This window comes from Acinonyx jubatus, chromosome D3 (assembly GCF_027475565.1).
Source record: "Acinonyx jubatus isolate Ajub_Pintada_27869175 chromosome D3, VMU_Ajub_asm_v1.0, whole genome shotgun sequence".
Lineage (NCBI taxonomy): Eukaryota > Metazoa > Chordata > Mammalia > Carnivora > Felidae > Acinonyx > Acinonyx jubatus.
Genome location: NC_069392.1, coordinates 9,853,232 through 9,880,876, shown reverse-complemented (window position 1 = coordinate 9,880,876; position 27,645 = coordinate 9,853,232). Strand labels below are relative to the sequence as shown.

At 43.8% G+C, this 27,645-nt stretch overlaps 1 protein-coding gene and 1 long non-coding RNA gene across 9 annotated transcripts in view; one reads left to right on the top strand and one right to left on the bottom strand.

Annotated features, from left to right (window-relative positions):
- HECTD4 (HECT domain E3 ubiquitin protein ligase 4) overlaps window positions 1-27,645 on the top strand; it is a 189,407-nt gene that overhangs the window by 54,365 nt on the left and 107,397 nt on the right. For all 8 annotated transcript variants that reach the window (XM_027043892.2, XM_053206225.1, XM_027043891.2 and 5 more), the window contains exons 2-7: window positions 3,525-4,042; window positions 8,133-8,222; window positions 9,244-9,374; window positions 11,858-11,966; window positions 12,866-13,004; window positions 16,033-16,203. In XM_027043892.2, coding sequence (XP_026899693.1) covers window positions 3,525-4,042; window positions 8,133-8,222; window positions 9,244-9,374; window positions 11,858-11,966; window positions 12,866-13,004; window positions 16,033-16,203 — 1,158 coding nt within the window. The remainder of the gene's footprint in view (window positions 1-3,524; window positions 4,043-8,132; window positions 8,223-9,243; window positions 9,375-11,857; window positions 11,967-12,865; window positions 13,005-16,032; window positions 16,204-27,645) is intronic.
- Window positions 14,427-26,381, bottom strand: LOC113595073 (uncharacterized). The gene is made up of 3 exons (XR_003415520.2): window positions 26,189-26,381; window positions 17,043-17,162; window positions 14,427-14,887 (listed from the first exon to the last, which is right to left on the bottom strand). It is a non-coding gene; the product is annotated as an uncharacterized LOC113595073 (long non-coding RNA).

The following is a 27,645-nucleotide window of genomic DNA, read 5'->3' as shown; positions in this document are numbered from 1 at the left end:
GCAATTGCTGGGTCATAGGGTAGTTCTATTTTTAATTTTTTTTGAGGAAACTCCATACTGTTTTCCAGAGTGGCTGCACCAGTTTGCATTCCCACCAGCAGTGCAAAAGAGATCCTTTTTCTCTGCATTCTCACCAACATCTGTTGTTGCCTGAGTTGTTAATGTTAACCATTCTGACAGGTGTGAGGTGGTATCTCATTGTGGTTTTGATTTGTATTTCCCGGATGATGAGTGATGTGGAACATTTTTTCATGTGTCAGTTGGCCATCTGGATGTCTTCTGTGGAGAAGTGTCTATTCATGTTTTTTGCCCATTTCTTCACTGGATTGATTATTTGTTTTTTGTGTGTTGAGTTTGGTAAGTTCTTTATAGGTTTTGGATACTAAACCTGTATCTGACCTGTTGTTTGCAAATATGTTCTCCCATTCCATGGGTTGCTGATTGTTTACTTTGCTGTGCAGAAGCTTTTTATTTTGATGAGTTCATTTGCTTTTGTTTCCCTTGCTTCCAGACACATATTGAGTAAGAAGTTGCTGTGGCCGAGGTCAAAGAGGTTTTTGCCTGCTTTCTCCTCGAGGATTTTGATGGCTTTCTGTTTTACATTGAGGTCTTTCATCCATTTTCAGTTTATTTTTGTGTATGGTGTAAGAAAGTGGTCCAGGTTCATTTTTCTGCATGTTCCTCTCCATCTTTCCCAGATCCATTTGCTGAAGAGACGGTCTTTATTCCTTTGGATATTCTTTCCCGTTTTGTCAAAGATGGGTTGGCCATATGTTTGTGGGTCCATTTCTGGGTTCTCTGTGCTGTTCCGTTGATCTGAGTGTCTGCTTTTGTGCCATGAAACTTTATTTTTTTTTAATATATTTTTTTTAAGTTTGAGAGTGTGAGCAAGCAAGCAAAGCAGGGCGGGGGGGGGGGGGGGGAGGGGGGGGAGGAGAGAGAGAGACAGACTCCCAAGCAGGCTCTACACTGTCAGCACAGAGCCCAGTGTGGGGTTAGAACTCACACATCGTGAAATCAGGACCTGAGCCAAAACCAAGAGTGGGATGCTTTGCCAACTGAGCTACCCAGGTGCTCCTGTTGGTTGAAATTGGCTGGCACTGAAGTTCAAATTGCTTATTTTTTTTTTTAACTATGAACTGTTTTCAGATACACGAAATACATTTTTTGAATTGGAATTTGGTTTTTATTTATAAGTAGGCTCCACACCCAACATGGGGCTTGAACCCACAACCCTGAGATCAAATCACATGCTCTATTGACTGAGCCAGCCAGGCACCCTGGAATATGTCTTTTTAAACTGAACATTTTTTTCACTTCAGTGACTTGCATGTATGGCTAAGCAAGGCAGATACAGGGTTTACATTGTTCTGGAAGTTCTTGTTGTTTTATTGGGTTATTTTGAAGGGAAAAATTTGAGGTAGTAAAATTATTTTGCAGGTTTCTGAGAGAAATAAAGTGAACTATATAACCTTTTAAAATGTCAGTGCCAATGACAAATTTTTTTTTTTTTTTTTTTTTTTTTTGCTTTTATTTCAAACCTCTTCCCACCCTTTTTTGGTCTACTGAGAAACAGATTCCTCTGGCCCCTGATATTGTTTTAATGTGTTTGCTCCTAGAGTGTCCTCCATTGTTGCTTACAGTAGTTTGTTCATTTTTTTAGTTTTTGTCTTTTCAAAACTTTTTAAGATTTTATTTTATTTTTAATTTACATCCAAATTAGTTAGCATATAGTGCAACAATGATTTCAGGAGTAGGTTCCTTAATGCCCCTTACCCATTTCTTACCCTTAGCCCATCCCCCCTCTCACAACCCCTCCAGTAACCCTCAGTTTGTTCTCCATATTTGAATCTCTTCTGTTTTGTCCCCCTTCCTGTTTTTATGATTTTTGTTTCCCTTCCCTTATGTTCATCTGTTTTGTCTCTTAAAGTCCTCATTTGAGTGAAGTCATGACTTTTGTCTTTCTGACTAATTTCACTTAGCATAATACCCTCCAGTTCCATCCACATAGTTGCAAATGGCAAGATTTCATTCTTTTTGATTGCTGAGTAATATTCTGTGTGTGTGTGTGTGTGTGTGTGTGTGTGTGTGTGTGTGTGTGTGTAATATGTATACTACATCTTCTTGATCCACTCATCCATTGATGGACATTTGGGCTCTTTCCATACTTTGGCTATTGTTGACAGTGCTGCTATAAACATGGGGGTGCATGTGTGCCTTCGAAACAGCACACCTGTATCCCGTGGATAAATGCCTAGTAGTGCAATTGCTGTGTCACAGGGTAGTTCTATTTTTATTTTTTTGAGGAACCTCCATACTGTTTTCCAGAGTGTCTGCACCAGCTTGCATTCCCACAGTAGTTTGTTCATTTTAACCTAGTTGAATTTATATGCGCAAACTTTTGGCATCACCAAGTTTAATTCATTTATTTTTAAAAGTTTATTTGAAAGTGAGCACATGTGTGCGTGCAAGCCTGAGAGGGGCAAGGGTGGGGGAGAAAGTGAGAGTGAGAATCCCAAGCAGTCTTAGCACCATCAGTGCTCGGATATCATAAGATCTTGACCTGAGCTGAAATGGAGTTGGTTGCTCAACCAAATGAGCCACCCAGCAGGCCCTAATTCTATTCTTTAAAAAAAAAATTAATGTGTATTTACTTTTGAGAGAGAGAGAGAGAGAGAGAGAGAGAGAGACAGAGTGTGAGCAAGGGGAGGGGCAGAGGGAGGGAGACACAGTCCGAAGCAGGCTCCAGGCTCTGAGCTGTCAGCACAGAGCCTGATGCGGGGCTCTAACTCACAAACTGAGATCATGACCTGATCCTAAGTCCGAGGCTTAACTGACTCAGCCCCCTCCCCCGCCCCCCCCCCCCCATAATTCTCTATCTTGATAGCTGGTTCCTTCCTTGCTTGAGGATTTAGTGGTTTTATTTCCCTAGTTGCTGAAGATCTAGAGAAGCTCTCCTGGTAATTGTAGGTTTTGGCAAGAAACTAGTAGTGATTCCTCTGTCCGTATAAATCTGAATAAATCTATACCATGTCACCGATTGAAATAATGGATTAACAGTAGTAAAAATGGAGTGTTCTTCAAAATCAAAGAACCATAAACTATCAATTATTGACTAGGTATATTCGATTTTGAAGGTAAAACTTTGTTCTTTTCACGTATAATCCACCTGGTAAGCGGAGTCAGACTTACATGATAACTCGAGCATTTAATTAAGATTTGTACCTCCATTTTCTAGAGCAAAGTAACTTCTGAATTCCACCCTTCACTATTTTTATGATTTGGGCTCTTTGAGTTAGGTCTGATATTACTTTTAACTGGAGCACTAGCAGAAACGCCACAAGGAGAAAAATCTCCATCAGCAACTACCTGGCTTTATGGCACATATTTTCACATTTGGCCACAGGATGATTTACGTGGACTGTTTTTAGACACCATTGGCTAGACTTGCTTCCGCAGGTGAAAGCGGTGGTGAAAACCATGCACACGAACTTCTTTGTTTGTTTGTTTGTTTCCTCCCTTAGATTTTAACATTTGAGACCAAGAACCCGACGGAATTAGCCGAACGTTTGCGCTCTGTGTGTGGCAATCAGAGCAACGCCTACGCCCGCCTGCTGGAATACCGCCTGAACGCCTTGCGAGGACTGTGGAATGCCCAGCGCCAGCTGGCCTTGGAGGAACAGCACGAGAGAGAGAGTTCGGGTGACGAAGAGACCCTGGCCCTGCTCAAACGCCAGGGCTTGCTGCAGCAACCCGAGCAGGCGCCCTTCACGTCTCGGATGGGGCTCCTGCTGGTCTTCCCCCTCATTCAGTCCCAGAGCAGAACGGACCCCTCCCTCTGTAACATAACTGCCGAGGTGCTATTGAACTGCCTTCGCGACTGCCAGCCTTTGAGCCTGACCAAGGAGCCCGCCGACTGTCTCAATGGCATCGAAACTCTGCTGTGCTCCTGGCTGGAGGACGCTCCCGACACGGGCCGACACGTCCCACATAAACAAAAGGAAAATGCTGCTGCCGCTCTGGTGGCGTTAGCATGTGCCAGGTAAGGGCAGTCGGACGTACCGCCCGCTGACGTGCTGCCGGGGGTGGGGCGTGAGTAAGAGGGCAGGCCCATTTGATGAAGTCGTCGTGTCCAGGAGGCCTTCTTGGTTGGCAGCATTGGATTCCCCAGCCTTGACTGCGCAGAAGATGCCTTCACCGAAACTTGGCACCAGGAACCCCCAGCTGGAGGCTAAAGCTCCAGTTTTTGCTGTCTGCTCTCCCGTGATAAAGCTGAAACCGCTTAAAATGGAGAGCCAACCCTTGCGGTTATCTACTCGCCCCTTGGATGATGAGCGTTTTCGGAGCAGTAGTTAGTGGGGGTGGCATATCTGTATCTCTCCTGGGAGGACGGTCAGAAAACTTGTAGTGCTTTTAATTTTTTTTTCCACGGGTGTCTCTAAGGAGCGTGTCGGCAAGTGAGTGGGTTATTATCTGGACTCAGTCCCACAGATTTGGTCACAAGTTCTGTTTCTGGACCCTGATGCTTCCGTTAGTTTAATGGAAAGATCTCTCTGTATATGTCCAGATTTAATAGCGTGCCATCCTTTGTGTGTAAGCTGATGTTACTGATTTCGTATCAATAGGAAATGTGCTCAGAGTGACTTTTCCAGGAGAGGATTTCCACGTTGTCCTGCCCGATAGCTGTATGTTCATTGGCACATATTTGTGAGAAAAAGGTCCACTGCCCTTACTTCTAAGCTAGTTGTCTAGAGACCTGTTAGGGACCACGGTCTGACAGATTAGTGTCACTAATTAATGTCACACTAATCTGTCCCTCTTCTTCAGAATTTTCTTTGAGTTCTTTTTTCTCTTTATCTTCTTTTTTTCTAATGTCTATTTTTGAGAGCGAGCACAAGCAGGAGAGGGGCAGAGAGGGAGACACAAAATCTGAAGCAGGCTGCAGGCTCTGAGCTGTCAGCATGGAGCCCGATGTGGGATTCGAATTCACAAGCTGTAAGATCATGACCTGAGCTTCATGAAGTCAAACACTTAAGTGAGTCACCCAGGAACACCCCCCTCCCCTTTGTTTTTTCTTTTCTTTTCCTTTTTTAAAGCAAAGTGTATGTGGGAAAATTCTTCTTGGAGGATTGTGAAGTTCTTAGCTATAAGACTTCTTTCCCTGTTTTTATGGTTTCAGAGTTGACCTTCAGATGGTTGACTGTCAAGCTATTTTTTAAGGCAAGATGGCACCAGTATTTGTCAGTTTCTTTGCCCTGAGCAAACTGTCTTAGCCTAGTTTCAGATCCCTGAAGACTGTAGATTGTGGAAATCCTGACATGAGCTTAATTCTGGAGACATTACTGGGTGGTACCGAAATAAGTTCCCCTGGAAAGGCTTTATATTGGATTGATCTGTATTTTACAAGCCCTAAATAGATTTATTATTAATACAAAAATCTCATTTAGAGAAAATATGCTTTTAGGTAGAACTGTCTTAAGGCAGATTTAGAATGTTAGGAATAATCATCAGCTCTTGAATTTTAAACATTTTTTTGTAGTTATTGAACATAGGATCATAAACTTTACTTTTTGTGCCCACATTCAATCTGCTAGTTATTGGAATTGCTTCATGTGCTTGAGTTTCCAAATTCCACTCAGAAATGTTGAAATGAGTGTTTTTAGTTTCCTCTTGGTGTTTTTGTTTTGTTTTGTTTTGTTTTTTGAGAGAGGGCACAAGTGAGTGAGGGGCAGAGAGAAAGAATCCCATAAGAGACAGAAGTGGGGCTCACTGGGGGTTCGTGTTTTACCCAAAGCGGGGTTCAGACTCACAAACTGTGTGATCATGACCTGAGCCGAAGTCAGATGCTTAACGACCAAGGCACCTAGGCATCCTTGTGTTGTTTTTAAAGATTGTTCCTACATTGTCTTGCCAATATTGCCCTCCGCCCTGGACTGTATTTACCTCAGAAGTCCTAAGCTTTTCAGTTGGGTTATCTACTTTAATGAAGTTATTAGGGACCTAATTGAACTTCTGCGATTGATGCTTTCAAAGACCAAATATTTTCATATTTTGAAGATGTTTATTCGTTCAGCCAACTAACATTTATTGAACACCTTTGCCAGGAACCTTGCTAGGTTTTAGGAACATAGTGACTCATGGTTTCATACCTTGCAGTTGAATGGACTCTGGGCGATTCACCTTGTAAATAATTATTGCTCACTTTCCGTGTGCAGGGTGCCCTTCTAGGCAGTGGGGATCCAGCAGTGAGCAAGATCATTGGTGCCTAAAATTGCAAAGTTGCCATGCATAAGATCACTTCAGAGAGGGCTGCTCATTTGTAGGAAGACCTAGCAGGATATTTTGCTACAGAATGACTAAGTGGAGGTGGGACAGCATTCGTTGGAGCCCAGGGAAGGCCTTACTGAAGTGGAGCAGAGGCCGGGAAGATGACAAAGCCAGCCAGTGACCGAGTGTCGTGGTCAAGAAAAGCAACAAGTGGCACAACTCGGGTGCTCTTTCTGTGCTTGGTGTAGTCGAGGGGACAGCAAGGTAACCAGCTGGAAGGCAGTGGGAGAGAAAAGGGACAGGAGAGGAGCTTGGCAGGGCTCAGATCCTGGAGGAGCTTAGGAACCAGGGAACCAGTGACTGTGGCAGGTAACTATACCTTACAGTTGGTTTCATGGCCTTAAATGTTCCAGTGTGCTTTTGCCCCTTTATTTCAACCTTGTTGCACCCCAGGGACGTCTCCCTGTTGGAGAAATGAAGAAGCAAAAGTCCGTAGGAATTAAGTGACAGGTTTGAGATGGGGCAGCTGGTGAGTGGCTGGACTCCCAGCTTGAGCATTTAGACCCTGTCTGCTGCCTTCCCTCTTTATATTGTATTGCTCTTTGGTTTTGATTCTTTGAACACCAGAGGTAGTGAAAGGGATGCTTAAGAGGAGGACTTTAAGCCTTACTCGGTCCAGTGTCCGGTATCCTGTTTCTTTTAGGGTTGAGGTATAGGCTACCCAGCAATTAAAGCCTTGGCTAAGAGAATAAGGCAGCGATCCGAAGTCAGCCTATCTGATACAGGTGATCATTTTGTTCAGGAAATGTTCTGTGGTGATTTATACTTAGGATCTGGCCAGGTAAGTCCCATGCATCTTAAAAACACCTTCTTTTAGATCCTGCTGACCATATTCTAGATTTCCCAGAGTCTTGAGTCTTGGGAACCAAAAGGAAATTGGGTAGTGGTGAGCTCTGTGAGTATTACAATCACATACTTCACAGCAAGGGAAGCAGAAGGAACACCTCTGAGAACAAAATCTTAATTGTTTGAGGCCTGGCTGGCTCAGTTGGTAGAGCCTGTGACTCTTGATGTCAGGGTCATGAGTTTGAGCCCCATGTGGAGGCAGAGGTTACTTAATAAAAAAAATTAAAAATTACTGGAATGTATTCTTCTTCAGTCATATTTAATGTGATGGGGTTTGGGGAGAGTTATGTAAAATGGATAAACTTAAAGATATTTAAAAACTAAGCTTGGAGGTGTCTGGGTGGCTTGGTTGGTTAAGCGCTTGACTCTCGATTTCTGCTCTAGTCGTGGTCTCCTGGCTCATGAGATTGAACCCAGCTTTGGGCTAACAGTGTGGAGCCTGCTTGGGATCCTCTCTCCCTCCCTCTCTCTGCCTCTCCCTAGCTCCTGTTTCCCTCTCTCTCTCTCTCCCTCCCTCCCTCCCTCCCTCCCTCTCAAAATAAATGAATGAACTTAAAAAATAAAACAAAAACTAAGCTTGGAAATACTGTTAGATTATTTATTAAATGTAACTGCCTTCTGTAAAATCTCTCTCCTAGGCTAGAGAAGGACTTGATGAAATGGTGTCCAAGCATAATCGCCATATGTTCTTTGTGTTTGAGCCTTCTGTTTTGAACTTTTGTGTTGGGGGGAACTCGTTTACAGATGCAAGGAGAACATCCTAATTGGCATAATTGGTGCCACTCATAAAACTTTTTGTATGAGTCAGTGGTAATCTGTAGGAATCAAGTATATTTTGTACAATACGTCTTCTGATTGGTGGAAACAGACCCCTTCTGGAACCTTCTCACGTGGCTAATAAAATCAACCTTCTTATTTGACTTAGCAGTTGTGACGATTTTCCTTCCTTTTATTTTTAGGGGATCATTGAAGACTTTTGTCCATACGGTCCATCTGTTACAGAAACAGACTGATCTGGGGTCCCTGCCTGTAGCCGATGTACTGTATAGGTAAGTTGTCACTTTGGATCCTTATCTTCTTCCTCCATGAGGGAGATTTGTACATAGTCTCTTTTAACAGGTAGAGCGCTAAAATGCTTAATTAGTGATTCATATTTTAAAATAAGAATATTATCCTATTCATCTTAAGAATTCTGTCTCCTTTTTCCTTTTTTTGAAAGTGTTCCTAGAGCGTGTTGTTTTTCAGTTTCTATTTTGTTTTTTTAAAATGTAATCGCTTATAGTGAATTTTTATTATAGATTTTAAGATCTGTGAAAGTGTAAAGAAGAAACTGAAAATCATTTATAAGCTCATTACCTAAAGATAACCATTCCTAATGTTTTGGTGTATGTGCCTCCCAATCCTTACCCTAACTACCCTCCCTACATATATATAAAACCTATACATTTTATACACAACTGTACTTAAAATTTTTTTTAAATAAACATTTACTGCCTATTTTTGAGAGAGCGAGAGAGAGATAGTGGGAGTGGAGAAGGGGGAGAGAGAGAGGGAGATGCAGAATCCGAAGCAGGCTCCAGGCTCCGAGCTGTCAGCACAGAGCCCAACACGGGGCTCAAACCCACGAGTCGCGAGATCATAACCTGAGCTGCAGTTGGACGCTTAACCAACTGAGCCACCCAGGTGCCCCAGTGTTTATTTTTGATAGAACACAAAGTGGGGAGGAGAAGAAAGACAGGGAGACCCAGAATCTGAAGCAGGCTCTAGGCTCTGAGCTGTCCGCACAGAGCCCGGCGCGCGGTTTGAACCCACAGACCATGATGAGATCATGATCTGAGCTGAAGTCGGTTGCCCAACTGACTGAATCACCCAGGCGCCCCTATACACAGCTGTACTTTTATTATGTTTCTGTAAGCATGGATTTGTAATTTTAAATTTAAAAACATGACTGTTTTTTCCAGATACGTATTTGTTCAAAACTAGTTATCTGCTCTTTGAGTTGACTTTCATTTTCTTGCTGAAATGGATAGTTTCCTTGTCTTCATGATTCTCCCATCTCCCCGTTTTTAGGCTGTTGCTTTTGGAAGGGGGGCCTGGCTCCCCCTCCTGTTTGCTCGGTGGCAAACACATAGTATCGTGGGGGTATGAAGACATGTTGCCTGCACCAGATAGTAGCACCGGCTCCAGTTCTGAAAATAAAGGTAACGTAGGGGTTTTGCTCCTGTGACTGAAATTAAGATGTGAAAAGAATGGCCTTGGATCATTGTGGCAAACGATTTGGGTAGAACTCTGTTCTCTTAACTAAAAGCGCTAGGATCCTATACAGTGAGTTCTTTGTCTGCTTTATCAGTAAAAGTGTAAAAGCTGATGCTCAGGGAGGTAAGAAAATGGATAGGTTTTACTATCGCAAGGGAAAGGGATCATCCATACGCTTTAGCCAAGGAGCCATGAATTACTGCAGTGGACTCCTGGGTATTTGAGTTTGAGCCTGGGAGCCTTAAGTTAAATTTTTATGTCCATGAACAGAAGGTCAGATCTTGCTGCCTAAGCCTGATGCTGTTTCTTTTAGTAACTTACTATGTGTGTGTGGTTGAACCCTCTGTCCTAAAAGGGGCGGGATTGGGGGGAGACAAGATTGTTCAAAGGAGCATGGATTAAGTCTCTCCTTTAACAAAATGGGCTGGATTAAAATGTTTTTACACTTTCAGAAGTTTTCCATATCAGTTTATTGTGATCTCCGTGAAAATGGCAGAACTTCTCTTAATTGACCTTCACTTACCTGACTTGTTGGATGAAGGTGGCCTCTCCGTTTGTGTGGTAGAAGTAGTGAGCGGTGCCCTGGCACCCCAGACAGGCTGCTTCTAGCTTCCTCCTCTGGAGGTGCAGGCTCACCAAGAGTCTGTCTACCTTGCTCCCAAACCTGTTAGTTGTTGTAGCTGGTATTCTGTCATTAAACAACGCTATGTAACCGATGAAATAGGAATTTAAGACGCCCCAGGAAACTGTTTCTAAGACCTTCAGTTGTCTTCTGGAAAGACTCAAAGTGAATCTCTAAGAAATTTGAGATTACTTGCATTTCTCACCCTTGATGGGGAAACTTCCTGGACAGCCTTAAGGGCATGGGATGCAGTCTGGGAGGCAGGCCACCGCTGCACCTCTCATCCTGGGGCCCGTGTCTTTTCGTGTCCACTGTTGCTTCCAAATAGTCATGTGAGCTGGTAAAAGGAACCAGTGGTAAAATGGATCTGATGCAACTAGAGTCAACAGGAGAAGCAAAGAGCCTGTAAAACCCAAGAAGTTCTTAAACATTATAGGCTGAAATTTACATCTTCAAATGAAACCAAACCCCTTTATTTTCTCCCTTTACTTCTTTTAGTATCTACCTTGGGGTAGTTTCTTACGGGGGATGATGGTGTTAAACTGGTCTGCTTGGTTTTCACTCCCTTGTACTTTTAGTTTTGCTTCCACCTGGAGAATATTTTTCTTAGAATTTAAAAAGTAACCTTATTTTTAACATGGAAACATCTAACAGATATAGAAGTTGAGAGGATGCTTTAGTCAACCCCTGGCACTCCTCACTTGGCTTCAACAAGTATCAACTCGGGGCCAATCTTCTCTGTCACTTTCACTCCCACCCCTTGTCAGACTCCTCAGAAGGCCCTAGGCCTCTATCTAAAGAGGAACGAATAAATGGATCTTTATAGGTTCCAAGTTAAAATACTTAAGGAAAGAAAATATTTTAAAAACGATTACTCACTTTAACGGTCTTTTGAAGAACCTAATAGTTACAAATTATAGTTGTCTGGGATTCGTAGACTGAATTCTTAAGATAACAGCATATTCATTACTAAATATGAGGGCTGTGCTGTTGGATTTCCTTTAATAGGACAGGTAGTAGACAAACTTAACCATGGTGAAATGGTGAGGAAAACACTGAAAGTTTTACAAGCTGTCTCTTTAGGACAAATTCTTGAGGGTAAATTAATAAACTGTTTACTATTCTATGGAGTAATACGGTTTTTAGCTGGCAGTGGATACAGCTAAGGGGGAACAGAGTCACTGGATGGGAAATCCACAGAAGCAGACTTTAGGTCCACCAGTTTCATGGGTATGCCAGCATAATAGCATTTGCCATTTATGGAACACTGGTTTTGAACCAGGGGCCTGTGGGTGTTCCCCTGTGCTATCTCCTTTAACCATCACAGTGACTCTTGAGGTACAGAGTAGTCTCATTTTCTGGATGAAGAAACTGAGGTTCAGAAAGGCCTAAGGTCAACTAATAAGTGCCCAGAGCTCTTAAGAGCTCATGGCTTTTTAACCACCGGATCATTACTGAAAGTCCTCGAGTCTTAGTCCTCTCAGATTAGAATTAGGAGTGCATAACTTTGACTCTATTTTTGCTATTCAAAAAGACAAGAAGAAAACTTCTGGCAGGTAGAACCAGATTCCCCTGCTATTATCTATCTGACCTCTTTCCCTGATGTTGGTTCCTGATCCCACATACATTCTAGAGGCTTGATTTGGGGGTTTGAGCCATCTTTCCTGGAAGTCACACTGAAGCATTTATTTTAGAAGTAGGAGATTATCTTTCACTCAACCTCCTAAGGCTTTTTCACTAGAAGCATGTTTATAATTTCATTAGAAAAATCATGTATATAATTTACCTGTGAAAAAATGATTTCAGATGCTGACTTAGGGCGCTGTCTCACGGCGGATGGTCTCTACCTGTATACTACTAACTCAGTTGGAAGAGGAGTAAGCAAATTGGGGTCTGGATTACATGGTACTCTCAGGTCAGTTGCATGGAACTTGCTGAATGATTTGGCTGGAACATTTCCCTTCTTCCATAAATCTCTGTGAGGAAGATACCTGGGGATGCAGATCTTCCCCTTCTGTCCCCCCCTCCCCCAACCCACCCAAAGACTGACTAGTAACTAAATAAGTCTGGACAATTTCATGTAATTTGATTTTTCTTGGATTAGTAGACTCTTGTTCTGTTAATGCATTTCACTTTGTTTGGACTCTAAACAGCTTGGTAGCCCTCAGGTCATTGTTTCTAGCCAGAAATTCCTCTATGATCCAAACTGTTACAATATTCGTGCCTTCTCCATGTTGATGAATGGACATTTTTCTAGTTCAGTCTTTTTTTAAAATTTTTTTTTAACACTTCTTCATTTTTGAGAGAGACGGGCAGAGAGAGAGAGGGAGACACAGAATCTGAAGCAGGCTCCAGGCTCTGAGCTGTCAGCACAGAGCCCGTTACGGGGCTTGAGCCCACAAACCGTGAGATCGTGACCTGAGCCGAAGTCAGATGCTTAACTGACTTAGCCACCCAGGTGCCCCTAGTTCAGTGTTTGTGTACTTGGATTTGACCGTGGATTAGCCCTACTTTTCAGTGGGGATATCAGATCTGTGAATTGCTGCCACAAGAAACCACAGTTTGAGAGGCTTCTATATATTTAATTGGATCTTTTCCCCAACTTTTTTTTGCTGTAATTTGTTGTGGAAAATGAATATTTGCTGTAGTGTCAGTCGCAAAGTTAACGTAATACACGTACTCTCCTTGAGATGTTTTGCATACTTAGTCATTTTTTAACAATCAGGTGGAAGTTGTTTGCTGTAGCGCATTGTGTGGTTTCCAGCAACCGCCTGGCTACTCAGCCTGTGTGCTTTCTTCCCCCCCCTCCCGCAGAGGTTTTGTGTACTGCCGGAACGAGGAGCTGGAACCAGGATGGGTCGCTTTCGGCAGCGGCGGTCTTCTCCACCGGCCTGTATCTTTTGATAACAAACCTCACTCCCTTTTCCAAGTCATTGACCAGAATACCCTTCAGGTAAAAAGAAAACCAAGACCTTGTCTGTTATGTTTTGGAGACCGTAAGGGAAGTTCCTGACCTCATCAGAGGGAAGAAGCATACAGTTGAGGTAGTTTCCTGCCGCAGCGGCATCCTTCTAATTGTCACCATTGGGGCATTCTGGTTTTTTCTCTGGTGTCTTGGAGTTGTCCCACATGATCTAAGTGAATGTGCTCTAGTTTCTAAGGCCGTCACCAAGCTTTTAGGATTAAAAAAAATTCTAGAGAGTCAAAGATGTTACGCGTACGAGCTATCTTGTTCTCTTGCCGGGTCTATTTTGGGGAGGGTATCATTTCCTTATTTGATTTGTTCTAAACAGCCTTTCTGAAAGGAGTTTGGATAAAATCCTCATGTGATGAGGCATTCAGAGCTCATCTTGACTGCTTCCAAACATAGCACCCTGTCACCATACTTGCTGGATTATGCTGAAATCACCTGCTTTTGTGTTTCTTCCCCACTACCATGCATCCCTTTAGATCTGGACCCTATCTTCCCTATCTTTGTGTGCTTACAATGGAGCACAGTGCCTAGCATTTGATTGATGATGATAATAGTAACTGTCATTTATCCGTGTCTGTCTCTGTGCCGAGCCCTGGTCTAGGCAATTTACATACGCTTCTTCTACCTATGAGGTAAAACTGTGGCAGTTTCACTTTACAGACAAGGCAGCTGAGTCGAGGCATTTTGTAAGTGCTCGGCAAGTGGGGTTTTTTTCCTTCTTTTTAAAATTTATTTTGAGAGACTGTGCATATGCACAAGTGGGGGAGGGGCAGAGAGAGAGGGAGAATGAGAATGAGCATGAATCCCCAGCAGGCTCCACACTGTCATCGCAGAGCCTGACGGGGGCTCAACCTCATGAACTGTGAGATCATGACCTGAGCCAAAATCAAGAGTTGGATGTTCAACCCACTGAGCCACCCAGGCGCCCCTTGGCAAGTGTTTATTGTTGGAGGAAGGAATGTAGCTCAGAGGTCATGGGGCTTGTCCAGGGGCACATAGTAATTAATGGTGGCATAAGAACGTGAACCCATGGTTCTTAGCACTAGACTGAGCTTTTTATATTACAACTTCCTGCCTTTCAATGGAAGTTGAACAGAATAGTTACAGTTGCCATCTGTGGAGTGAATTCCCTGGGAGAAGTCCCCTCCAGGAGTTAAGTGGAATGTTACTTCTGCTTTCGTCTGTCCCTCAACTGTGCCTTTCCTGGTAAACAGGGACTGTGTCTTCTTCACCATTGCATCTCCAAAGCACACAGTAGCTTCTTGATAATTGTTGGATGAATAAAACGAGCACATTGACAAATAGATGCCCAATTGACTTCATTTTTTTTTTTAAGTTTATTTTGAGGGAGACGAGTGCTCAAGTGGGACAGGAGGAGAGAGAGAGAGAGAGAGAGAGAGAGAGAGAGAGACACACGGAGAATCTGAAGCAGGCTCTGCACTGATGGCAGAGAGCCCAATGCAGCTCGAACTCATGAACCGTGAGATCATGACCTGAGCCGAAGCCAGATGCTTAACTGACTGAGCCAGGCAGCTGTCTCCAATTGACTTCATATTTTATCGTTAATGCAGACAGATGTGAGAATATGTTCTGTATTTATTTGAAATAGAATTATAAGCCTGGGAATTAAACAGATGTTCAATTCTAGAACATGGTTTTTATCTCAAGCAATGTCCATTTCGTCTGTGTTCTTGCGAAAACTCTGATTCTTAACCAAAAAGATCCTGTTGTCACTAACGAGGTTACATGCACTGGAGCAGTTTGGGGGTGACAGAGGCCAATCAGTAGCTGTCAACATTGTAGATTGCCTGGCACTACAAGTTCCAACGTGTGGTCATAGCAACTGCATTACTTCTTAACTTCTGAAATAGACAAAACAAGTCTGGAAAAAAGTTCATCTGAAATGAGTTCAAGGGTCGGAAGTAACCTTAGGGAAACTAGTGACTCACCTCGAGGGACAGAATAACAGAAGGTCGCTCTTAGGGCTCCCAGAGGCATCTGACCATCTCTGATTATTTTTATTTTTGAATTTTGACTTCTCCTGCTCTTGGCATTTTTGAAAAACCTAGCCAGCAGTTTTTTTTTTTGGGGGGGGGGGGTTCTCCATTTCTCTCATTTTAAGGGCTTTTCTCTGGCAGTAAAAATTAGTATGTAACTACACATTTAGTGTGAAATGATGCAAAGCTCATTCATTATTCTGAAACTGAAGGATGCTCAGTATTAGAAACACATGCCTTCGTGTCTAATACAGAGAGTTGGAGTTTGTCTCTTTCCTGATGATGGACTTGATGCATTTCACTAAAGCCTCATGTGCTGGGCTAGGGTCTGCCTTCATTTGTTTTACTTTGTCCTTTCTCTTCTCTTCTCTGCCTCCCCTCTTCCTTCTGCCCTCTTTTTTTACTTCCATATTGAGTAACTTTTGAGTTAGACTCTGAATTAGCTGCTGGGATATAAAAGTAAGATACAGTCCCTGTACTTTTAATGTAATTTTTAGTCTGAAATTCGCTTACTAAGGAAATCTCAGTACGGTTCCTCTAAAGCTTTGTTTTTGGTAATTGTTAGATAAAACACACGTGCTTAGCAGATTCAAAGCGTTTAGTAAATATCTTTGGCCTATGTTATCTGTCCCATGGGCCGTTGTATGAATTTTATATTTTTGTCATGCAATTTTCATATGTTAGAGGTATCAGTTTAATTTCTTTTTAATGTTTATTTTTGAAAAAGAGAGCAAGTGTGAGTGGGAGAGGGGTAGAGAGAGACGGAGGGTCCGAAGCAGGCTCTGAGCACACACAGCCCGGTGTGGGGCTCAGTGTCACGACCGTGACCTGAGCCGAAACCCAGAGTTGGCCGCTTAACCGACCGAACCACCCAGGTGCCCCGCTGTCAGTTTAATTTGGACCGAGAAGCCCGAGTTCTGATTCTGGACATAACGGCGTTAGTGATGGACTGACGGAATGAATAGGAAGTTCTGTGTCCCGTTAATGAAGTTTTCCTTTTCCATGTCCAGGTGTGCCAGGTGGTGCCAATGCCAGCCAATCACCTCCCGGTTGGCAGCACCATGAGCACTGTGCACCTTTCTTCGGATGGTACTTACTTCTACTGGATCTGGTCTCCTGCCAGTCTGAATGAGAAAACCCCCAAGGGGCATTCTGTCTTCATGGACATTTTTGAACTCGGGGTAAGGTTCCCTTTCTGTCTCATTGTGTCTTTGCAGAGAAATTTCAATTTGGTTTCTTTTTGTATTGGTTTAAAAAGGACCCGAGAAAGGTGGAGTAGGCGCAGTGTGTTCACTCTTAGCTCAAATTTTGGGGTTTTTCTTGGATTTCTTTGAAGGTTTCTTTGTCTAGAATTGTAGGACACAGATAAAGTCAAGCTTTCTGAAGGTTAATCTGGCAACAAAGTGGAAATAGTAATACTTAATGTGTAGACAGTGGGGTTTTTTTTTTTGTTTTTTTTTTTAATGTTTATTTACTTTGGGGAGAAGGGGGGACCATCAGGGGAGGGGCAGAGAGAGAGGGAGACGCAGAATCCGAAGCAGGCTCCAGGCTCTGAGCTGTCAGCACAGAGCCCGATGTGGGGCTCAAACTCCTGAACCGTGAGATCCTGACCTGAGCCGAAGTCGGACGCTCAACCGACTGAGCCACCCAGGCACTAGACAGTGGGGTTTTTAGGCCAAAATGCCCATGGGGCTTGTTGGAAACCTGGAAGTAAATCGCAGTGGCAAGATTGGGGCTATAGTACATCTTGGGAGTCTCAGAGTGATGATGGTTAAAATTGTGAGAAGGCATTCGTTCGATGGTAGCTGAATGCCTACTGTGAGTCAGGCAGCATTGTGTTTCGGTGGTGGGAATACAGTGATGGGCAGGGTGAGCAGGCTCCGTGCTCTAATGGAGCTTGGATTCTGCCTGTGGGTGGCTTGGGGTGGTAGTGGTGGAGTGACAAAACATTAACCATAATCAAGTGAGCAAATCAGTGGACAAGAGAATTTTAGGTCTTTGAAGGAAAAGTAGTAGTTACCCTTATTCTCCAACTTCTTCCAGGGGTTGAGTAGAACATTCTAGGAAGAAGAGACCACAGGTGCAAAGGCTTTGGCAGGAGCAAGCATGTGTTTCAGGAAATGACAGCCGGCTACTGTGGCTGGAATGCAGAGAGAAGGAAGGAGAGCTTGGTGTAAGAGGAGGACCCATGGTAGTCTAGAACTTCACCTGTCCAGTGCAGGAACCCTTAGCCACATGTGGCTATTAGAACATTTTTTACTTTTTTTTTTTTTTTTTTTTTTTTTAATCTGAAAGCACAAGCAGGAAGAGGGGCAGAGAGAGAGGGAGAGAGGGAGAAATCCAAGCAGGCTCCTCACGGTCAGTGCACAGAGTCTGACGTGGGGCTCAAGCCCACGAAACCGTGAGATCATGACCTGAGCCAAAATCAAGAGTCGGACACTTAAACGACTGAGCCACCCAGGCGCCTCACATGTGGCTACTTAAAATAGAATTAAATAAAATGTTAAAAAAAAAAAATTAAAAAAAAAAAAGTGGGGTGCCTGGGTGGCTCAGTCGGTTAAGCGGCCTGCTTCGGCTCAGGTCACGATCTCGCGGTCCGTGAGTTCGAGCCCCGCGTCGGGCTCTGTGCTGACGGCTCAGAGCCTGGAGCCTGTTTCGGATTCTGTGTCTCCCTCTCTCTCTGACCCTCCCCTGTTCATGCTCTGTCTCTCCCTGTCTCAAAAATAAATAAATGTTAAAAAAAAAAAAAAATTAAAAAAAAAAAGAAAACTAAGGCTTCAGTTGTTTGCTCACATTAGCCACATTTCAAGTGCTCAGTAGCCACATGTGACTGGCTTCTGTATTGAACATCCAAGATCTAGAACTTGTCAGCATTGAACATTCTGCTGGACAGTGCTGGTCTCAATAATATTTGTAGAGACTTATAAAAGAAAAATTGCCCCAAGTCAATCTGTGACAAAACCTGTTTTAATGATGTAATTTACAGCCCCCTTCTGGAAGAAATTAGCATTCCTGGGGGAAAAAAAAAAACACCGAAGTAATTTTCGAATGAATTTTAATAGGCTTTAAACTTGTTCTGGGAAACCAGTCAGCCATCCCGCCAGCTGACTGTCAGTCAGGAGTCTGGTGTCCTTAAGCCTACATCCTCTTGTTTTTCTATCTAGTTTCTCAGCTTAATCATCATCTTTTTTAAATGTTCCAGCTGCAGTGTCTTTGAATTGGTCTGCTAGAGATTGTACTCCTTGAACACGTGTTCAGAGTTGTCAGAAAAGTTTTAGTACTTGCTGCCTGGAACAGACCTGCCAGCTGGCCCAAGGATGATTTAGGTCTTTATTGTGAGTAGAGTGGGAAAACATTGAAGGCTTTCCCCTTTCTCTGGTAGTTTTTTCTTTAACAGAAGCCTATCAGAAATACATGCACGTGGACCAGAACTTGAGGCAGCACAGGAGATAAGGGTTTGGTCTACTTCCTCCTCTTTCCTCCTTCTTCATAATGTGTTTTACTTATTTTCATTCCTCTTGTGGTTATCTCGGTAACGGACAGTGAAGCCTGTATTTCTTGTTCCTCAGCTGATGGAGGTGGTAGTGGCCCTTCCTGTCTTTCAGTGTGGGGCGAGCCGCGGCCAAAAATGCATGTTTGCTCAGGGGAAGAGAGGAGTCTCCCCTGCCCACTTCAGAGAGTCTTGGGAGCGGGAGGCACGAGGTGTGGTGCAAAGCTATGGTGAGAGGGGTGTAGGCCGAACGTTAATAAAAGGAACTGTCCATCCCTTTCCTGGTGTACTCCTTTGTGCTTAGAGACTGGCTGCCCAGGCAGAAGGCTGGACTTTATTTTCTGAATAAGCTGGGTGACTCTGGAAAAAAGACCTCAGTATATGGACATTAGGGTTCATTTAAGGAAAGGACTTGCTGCCCTAGTGAATCACCCGCAAGTGATGTCTTCCAGTAAGCAAGCCTCAACCATGTGCACAGCATTCCTGATCAGTGCTAAACTGTTTAAAAAGCAGATGCATACAGAACAACAACAAAACAAAAAATAAAAACAACAAACAAAATCCAACCTCACAAAACCCCAAACTTTGGAGAGGTGTGTGGGGAGGGGAAGAGGAATAGATTATCTGATTATCTGTATTTTTGCCAATTTTTTTTTATATTTATTTTTGAAGGAGAGAGTGACGGAGCATGAGTGGGGGAGGGGCAGAGAGAGAGAGAGAGAGAGAGAGAGAGAGAGAGACATGCAGAATCTGAAGCAGGCTCCAAGCTGTCAGCACAGAGCCCAGCGCGGGGTTCGAACTCACAAACTGGTGAGATCATGACCTGAGCCAAAGTCAGAAGCTTAACTGGCTGAGCCACCTAGGCACCAATCCCTCCCCCCCCACCTTTTTTTTTTTTTTTTTTTAAATTATTGAAGCTAGGTGCTGGGTACATGGGGCGGGGCGGTGGGGGGAGCTCTTGTGTACATTTAAAAAAGCACCCTATTGGGGCGCCTGGGTGGCTCAGTCGGTGAAGTGTCCGACTTCAGCTCAGGTCATGATCTCGCGGTCCGTGAGTTCGAGCCCTGCGTCGGGCTCTGTGCTGACAGCTCAGAGCCTGGAGCCTGTTTCAGATTCTGTGTCTCCCTCTCTCTGACCCTCCCCCATTCATGCTCCGTCTCTCTCTGTCTCAAAAATAAAAGTTAAAAAAAAAAATTAAAAAAATTAAAAAGCACCCTATTTAAGAATTTCCTTAGGGGCTCTTGGGTGGCTCAGTAGGTTGAGCATCCGACTTCGGCTAAGGTCATGATCTCGAGGTCTGTGAGTTTAAGCCCTGCGTCGGGCTCTGTGCTGACTGAAAGCTTGGAGCCTGGAGCCTGCTTTGGCTTCTGTGTCTCCCTCTTTCTCTGCCCCTCCCCTGCTCATGCTCTGTCTCAGAAATAAACATTAAAAAAAAAATTAAAAATTAAAGCAGATAGCCAAGGATCTCTAGACCAATTAGGAAAGTCTCCAGTATGAAAATATGAAATCAGAAGAACAGCCAATAGGGTTTACAATGTTTTATTCTCCTAGCTGTATGAGATATGAGAACATCTTGCATTCATACAATATAGCACAGGGGCTCCTTAAAAAAAAAAAAAAAAAAAAAAAAAATGAGCAAGAGCTCCTGGGAATTAAAACTATGATTGTTGGGGTGCCTGGGAGGCTCAATCAGTTAAATGTCCGACTTCGGCTCCGGTCATGATCTCACGGTCCTTGAGTTCAAGCCCTGCGTCGGGCTGTGTGCTGACAGCTCAGAGCCTGGAGCCTGCTTCGGATTCTGTGTCTTGCTCTTCCCTGCCCTTTCCCCACTCATACTCTGTTTCTCTCTCTCAAAAATGAATAAACGTTAAAAAAAAAAAAAACTGTCAACATTTAAAAAAATGTAAGAAATCTCTCAAAGGGCAAAAATAAAAACAATAAATATGAGAGAAGAGTTGATAAATGTGGAGGAGCAATCCCTCTAAAGTCCTAGTTGATAGGAGTTCCAGAAAAGAGAACAGAAAACCAAGAGGGCAGCATGATCAAAGAATATGGAAAAAATGTCAAACTAGAGGGCACAGGTGTCTAGATGAACAGATATCTGACATGGTGAATGAAGAATGCCCACCATGTGGCATATCATCCTGAAATTTCAGATTATCGTGGTGTAAAGAGAGGGTTGTGAAGCTTCCAGAGAAAATCGTGTACAAATGATAAAATCACGTATAAATGATGTGGAATAAGGAAAGCACCACGCTATTCAGTAGCATTATTGGATACACAAATGGAGTAGCACTCTCAAAATTCTGAGGGAAAGTGATTTCCAGCCCAGAAGTTAGCAGTTCTCCAAAGTGTCCATCAAGTATAGAGACAACAGAGATTTCTAGACCTCGCAGTTATACAATCAAAAGCCCATACCTGCTCTGGAGGAAATAGAACTAAAATAGCCCCTGTCAGTGGCATAAAATAGAAAGTTGGGGCTGAAGGAACTTGATCTAGATTAAAAGAACAACCTTTGAATCATTTTTGGAGTCTGAATCAAACCATTAAGGAACATTTTGGAGACCGTTTGGAATTTGAATATAAAATGAGTATTAGATAAAACCAAGGCATTATTCTTAATTTGTTTGTAAAGTATGCAAATGGCATTGTGGTTCTATGAGAATGTCCACATTTTTTAGAGATGTGTAGTGAAATATTTGGAAGTGGAATTAGAGTGTTGACTTTGGCTCAGGTCACGATCTCGAGGTTGGGGAGTTCAGGCCCTCGTCAGACTCCATGCTGACAGCGTAGAGCCTGGAGCCTGCTTCAGATTCTATGTCTCTCTCTCTGCCCCTACCCCGCTTATGCTTTGTCTCTCTCCCTCTCTCTCAAAAATGAATCATGTTAAAACAAATTTTTAAAAAATAAAACGCTTGAGCCAAAAAAGTGATAGGTCAAGCCTGTGTGGCAATATCTGGATAAGAGTTGAATCTGGAGGAAGGTTCATTGGCCTATTCTCTATTTTTACATGCTTGAAATTTTCCATCAAATAAAAAATTAAGCCTCACCAGCCTCTAGTTTAGCAGTTTCTAAAATGCCGATTTGGGAAGCTAAACACCGGTATCTGTGCCTCTGGTACTTTCACGGAATGGAACACTGTACAGCCATTAAAAAGAACGAGGCTGATCCGCATAGACCAAGCAGATCAATTGCCAAGTTCTGTCGTTTAGCACGATAAAGCTAGCTTCAGAACACTGCATTCCCTACCTGCTATAAAAAGGTGGAGTGGGGGTGCAGATTCCTTCTGCAAGCGCCCTCCTACATTAACAGCTTTCCTCTCGACGGATCATTCAGCACAGCATACGGATACATCAGAGGATATCCTGTCTTGGGGGGAGAAAACCCAAAAAAGTGCCTTGACCCGTGCCCGCCTCCAGTCCCCTGCTTTTGGCTTCCCTTTACAGCACTACTCTTGGAAGCGTTTATTCTTCTTGTTTTTATGTTCTTTCCTTCCATGCTGTCTTGAGCCTGCTCCAGTCAGTCTCGTATCTTTACCACGTGCCACCAGAGAAGTTCTTCCACGTTTGCCGGGGACTTGCACATTATGGAGTTCGAGGTCTACTTTGGGTCTTTTTCCTTGACCTTTTAGCAGTATTTGATTCTTGAAGCGGCTTTCTCTTGCCTTGTGGGACCTCCCATAGGACTTCTCCTGCCAGTGGTTGCTCCTGCCCTGCCCCACCTTCCCTACTTCTCAACGATTACGTGCTTCCGGACTTATTTCGGGATGCCTTCTGTCGCTGCCTGCTCTTACTCACTGGCTGGTCTCCTGTCGTGTAGCTGTAAACACCTCTATCTACTGCTGGTGCTCAAATCTGCTGCTCAGCCAGAACCTGTCCCCAGAGAGCTGGCTGCATATCGACGTGGGTGTTTGTTTGTATGTGTGCAGGATATGAGACTCTTCCAGTCTGATCATCACCGCAAGCTAAATGTGCCCCCAGCCACACTTCTGGTTTTACCCCAGAGCTGCTCTTCCCGCAGGCTTTCCCTTTTCAATTGATGGCATCGGTGTCCTTCCAGTGCTGGCAAGAGACCTTTACTGTTCCTCTTTAGACGTTTGTTTATTCTGAGAGAGCACACACAGGGAAGGGGCAGAGAGGGGGAGAGAGGATCCCAACCGAGCAGGCTCCGCGCTGTCAACACAGAGCCCCACAAGGGGCTCAGACTCACAAACCGTGAGATCATGACCTGAGCTGAGCTCAAGAGTCGGGTGCTTAATTGACTGAGCCACCCAGGTGCCCCCAAATAAGTAAACTTTTATAAAAGGAGAATGTGGCTAATAGCATTGAATTCTACTGGGAAAGTCAAGATTGAGGCTGAAAGAGGTCTTTGGGTGGAGAATATGGCAGTTCTTGGTGGTAGCCTTAACAGGAGCGGCTGTGGGGGTTAGGAGGGGTGAAGCCAGGTGCAGTTGGTCAAGTATGGTGAAGAGGGTAAGACGACAAGAATAAATCTCTCCAGAAGTTTGTTATGAAAAAGCGAGAAACGAGAGGGAGGTAGTGGAGTGGACCGTGGGGACGTTGAAGTATTTTTAACTTTGTTTTTAAAATTTTAAATGAACAGATAATAAACTCTTCTACTTCAAGACTGACAGGTTATAGGGCGTAGCCTTAGACCTCTGATAAATGGCCTTGGCCAAACCAGACAAAAACTCCTAAAATGAGGGCTTTCAACTAGACGATTCGAACTTTTAGCCCTGATATTCTCCCCCACCCCCTCCAGCTTTATTGGGGTATTCCTAACAAAATGGTATACTTTCAAGGTAAAGGTTTGACATATGTGTATATTGTGAAATGGTTACCATCGTCGAGTTAACACCTCCATTGCCTCATGTGTTTACCATGTTTGTGTGTCTGCGTGTACGGCAGCATTAAGATATAACTCTTAGCAACTTCGAAATTTATGATTACCTATAGTTACCATGCTGTACATTAGATCCCCAGGACGTATTCATTTTCTAACTGAAAGTTTGTACCCTTTGACCCACATCTCCCATTTCTCCCACCCTGCAGCCTCTGGCAACCATCATTCTTTCTGTGAGTTTGACTTTTTATCTTCTGGCGTGAGATCATAAAATGTTTGTCTTTCTTGGGCTGACTTATTCGCTTAGTATAATAGTTTCAAGGCCCATCCGTGTTGTCACAAATGGCAGGATTTCCTTTTTTGAAAGGCTGAATGCTGAAATTCATTTTCTGATTCACAAAAGCTTTTGGTTTCTAAATAGTATAAATATTTGCTACTTAGATGTGGCTGATGATAATCATTAGAAACGGTTAGGTTTGCTGTGAATTATGATTTCACCCAGATACTTGGAAGTACTGGTAAATTTCTCTCCAAATTTAGTGATCGTTATATTGTTTTGAATACATTGTTTTTAAAAATAATCTATTTATGGGGCACCTGGGTGGCTCAGTCGATTAAACATCTCTTGATTTTAGCTCAGGTCATGATCTCCTAGTCATGAGATCCAGCCCTGCACTGTCCACGCAGAGCCTGCTTGGGGTTCTCTCTCTTTCCCTCTTTGTGTCCGTTTCCTGCTTGCACGCGCACGTTCTCTCTCTCTCTCTCTCTCTCTCTCTCTCTCTCTCTCTCAAATGTTAAAGTTAAAAAAAATTTCTAGGGGCGACTGGGTGGCTCAGTGGGTTGAGCGTCCGACTTCGGCTCAGGACATGATCTCACAGTTTGTGGGTTTGAGCCCCTCGTCAGGCTCTGTGCTGACAGCTGGGAGCCTGGAGCCTGCTTCGGATTCTGTGTCTTCCTCTCTCTCTGCCCCTCCACAACTCATGCTCTGTCTCTGTCTCAAAAATAAAAACAGTAAAAAAAAATTAAAAATTTTTAAATCTATTTACATAGTTATAAAATTCAAATGGTACAAAAGTCTCTCCTTCACCTTGCCTCCTGATTCAGTTTCCCTTGCTGCAGGCAAGTAACGTTAACACTTTCTTCTGTATTCTTCCTGAGATAACATGAACGTGTACAACTACACATGTATAATTTTTTCCTTTTCTGTTTTTACACAAATAGTAATTTGTTGTACTTTTTTTTTTTAAGCTTTATGATCAATGTGGGGCTTGAACTCATGACCCTGAAATCAAAAGTTGCATGCTCTACCAGCTGAGCCAGCCAGGCACCCACACTCCCAATTTTTTTTTTTTTTTAAGTTTTTTTATTTTGAGAGAGCGAGCACACATGGGAGGAGCAGAGAGAGAGAGAGAGAGGGAAAGAAGAATTTCAAGCAGGATCCACTGCAACATAAGCTTGAAGTGCAATATGGGGTTCAAACGCACGAACCATGAGATTGTGACCTGAGCCCAAATCAAGAGTTGGATGCTCAACTGAGCCACCCAGGTGTCCCAGTATTTGGATTTTTAAAAAAAATTTTTTTTTTAATTTTTATTTTTGAGAGAGAAAGAGCATGTGTGTGAGCGAGTCAGGGAGGGCCAGAGAGAGAGGGAGGCAGAATCTGAAGTAGGATCCTGGCTCTGAGCTGTCAGCACAGAACCTGATGTAGGACTCAAACTCAGGAACTGTGAGATCGTGACCTGAGCTGAAGTCAGACACTTAACCAACTGAGCCACCCAGGCGCCCCACTGGTATTTGGATTTTATTCCAGGGGACAATGGAGAGCTCAGAGAGTTCTGAGCAGGATCTGGTTTTAAAAGTTCATGGTAGCTTTTGGGTCAAGAATAAAGCAAGATTTAAAGATTTGGGGCACCTGGGTGGCTTAGATGAGCGTCCGACTTCGGCTCAGGTCATGATCTCGCGGTCTGTGAGTTCCAGCCTGGCGTCGGGCTCTGTGCTGACAGCTCGGTGTCTGGAGCCTCCTTCGGATTCTGTGTCTCCCTCTCTCTGCCCCTTCCCTGCTCATGATGTGTGTGTGTGTGTGTGTGTCTGTCTCTCTCTCTGCCAAAATAAATAAACATTAAAATTTTTAAAGATCCTATAAGAGATTAAACAGCTATGGAAGAGACCACATATTAGTTTTTTTTTAATGTCACTTTTTTTTTTCAACGTTTATTTTTGGGACAGAGACAGAGCATGAATGGGGGAGGGGCAGAGAGAGAGGGAGACACAGAATCGGAAACAGGCTCCAGGCTCTGAGCCATCAGCCCAGAGCCCGACGTGGGGCTCGAACTCCCAGACCGCGAGATTGTGACCTGGCTGAAGTCGGACGCTTAACCGACTGCGCCACCCAGGCGCCCCCGTATTAGTTTTATAATCAGGAAAGAAATACTAAAAACCTATTTTTGGAACCTTGACTACCACCAGTGTTCTTCCTTGTCAATTTTTACGAAAAATCAGTGGAGTTTGATCTGCAAAATAGGTGTGTTGATACTTAAGATTGAGTGAAAGCTAAAGGATTGAAGCCTGGCTAAGATAAATAGGTAATCCTAGCAGGACTAACTAACTGGCTGTGCTTGTCTCAAAATGATTTCTTACGAACTCCGAGTGGAATAGGTAAGTAACCATTACATAAGGTAGACTATAGAAATATTAGAGTATGAAAGAAATGGAGTAGATACCCTGCCTAACTGAAGCTATTAATATGAACAGTCTCTGACTTTGGGGGTGTTTGAGTTATCTTCTGCTCAACAGGCGACCTCAAAACTAAGTGACTCTCAGCAGTAACAGCTTACAGGTTGATGGGGCTCAGTAGGGTGGTGGTTCTTCGCTGCGTGGGGGAAGCTGAGGTCATACTTGCAGCCTCGTTCAGCTTGGAGCTTGACTGGGGCTGTCATGTTCACGTCGGCCTCTCATTCTCCATCTTTTCAAGAGCACAAGTGCTCCTCTAGCCTGTGCTTGTGTCTTGCTTCCGAGGGCCAAGCCTGGAGTCTGTGTGGGAGGGAACTAGGCGAGGACCTGAGTCCAGGTTGCAGCTTTCTCCTGGGGCCACCAACGTGATAGCCTAGCGCTTGGGATCACGGGCTTTTGACATTCTCCAACACTTAGATTCTGGCCTTTAAAACTACAGAGTAACTAAAACTCCTTTTTTTTTTTTTACCTTTTCAGAACATATTTTTTTTACATCTTTTGTTCTGAGTTCTTCCTGCTCCCATATATACGTGTTCTCTATAAAAGGCTGTTCGTTAGATAGACTCAGTGACCATTTTACTGCTATTTTGTCCTCTTTATGTCCCTTCTGAAAGATATGGTCAGCATAGTAATGGACATGCTAGGTCCCTTCTCTTTTCCCCTGGGTTTATTATTTCCTTTAAATTGTGATCTGGATGACTGAGATACCCTTCATTCATCAGTATTAATTCTGCACCTGCTCTGTTGCTTTGTCTGGGTAGCGGGGTAACAGGCCTTTGTTTTCAAGGAGCTCACATTAGTGTGGGGAGTTCGACAATAAGAAAGTAAATTAAATAAGAACAAAACCATTTCACCTAGTGAAAAGTAAAGGAGGCAAGAAAATAAGATGATGTGACAGTGAATGGGGTGGAGGTGGGGAGCCACTTTGGTTTACCTGGCAGATCCGGCCTTTCTAAGGAAGGACATTGGAGCTGAGACCTGAATGATAAGCCACCATCCATCCTGACGGGTAGGGTGACCAACCATCCCAGTTTGCCTGGGACTGAGATTTCTCCGGTCATGGGACTGTCGGTGCTGAAACTAGGACATTCCCAGGCCAACTGAACAGTTGCTCAATCCAGGAACAGGGAACAGCAAGTCCCAAGGCCTAGAGTTAGGAGGAAGTTTGGCATTTTAGAGGCAGGACAGAAGGCCAGTGCAGTCGAGGGTGTGGTGAGAAAGGGTGAGCAGACGCAGGCGAGACTGGGAGGTCTGTGAGTGACGGACTATGTGGGCCTTGATGGTAGTTTGGGTTTAATAAGCCACTGTGGGGTTCTGAGACTGGAAGGACGTGGTTTTGTTTACACTGGTGAATGATCATTGGCTGGGTGTAGAGAGGAGAGCATAGGGTGCCGAGGTAGAAACGGGAGGCCAGTTGAGAGGCTGGTGCAGCCCTCAGGCTTGAGATGATGGTGGCCTGTGCCTGGGAGGCAGCCAGGAGGGAAGCTTCTTGGCACCACTAACTCTTGCTCCGCTTACTCCTCTCAGCCTCTTCCCCTCCTTTCTAGGTCAGTAGCTTTTC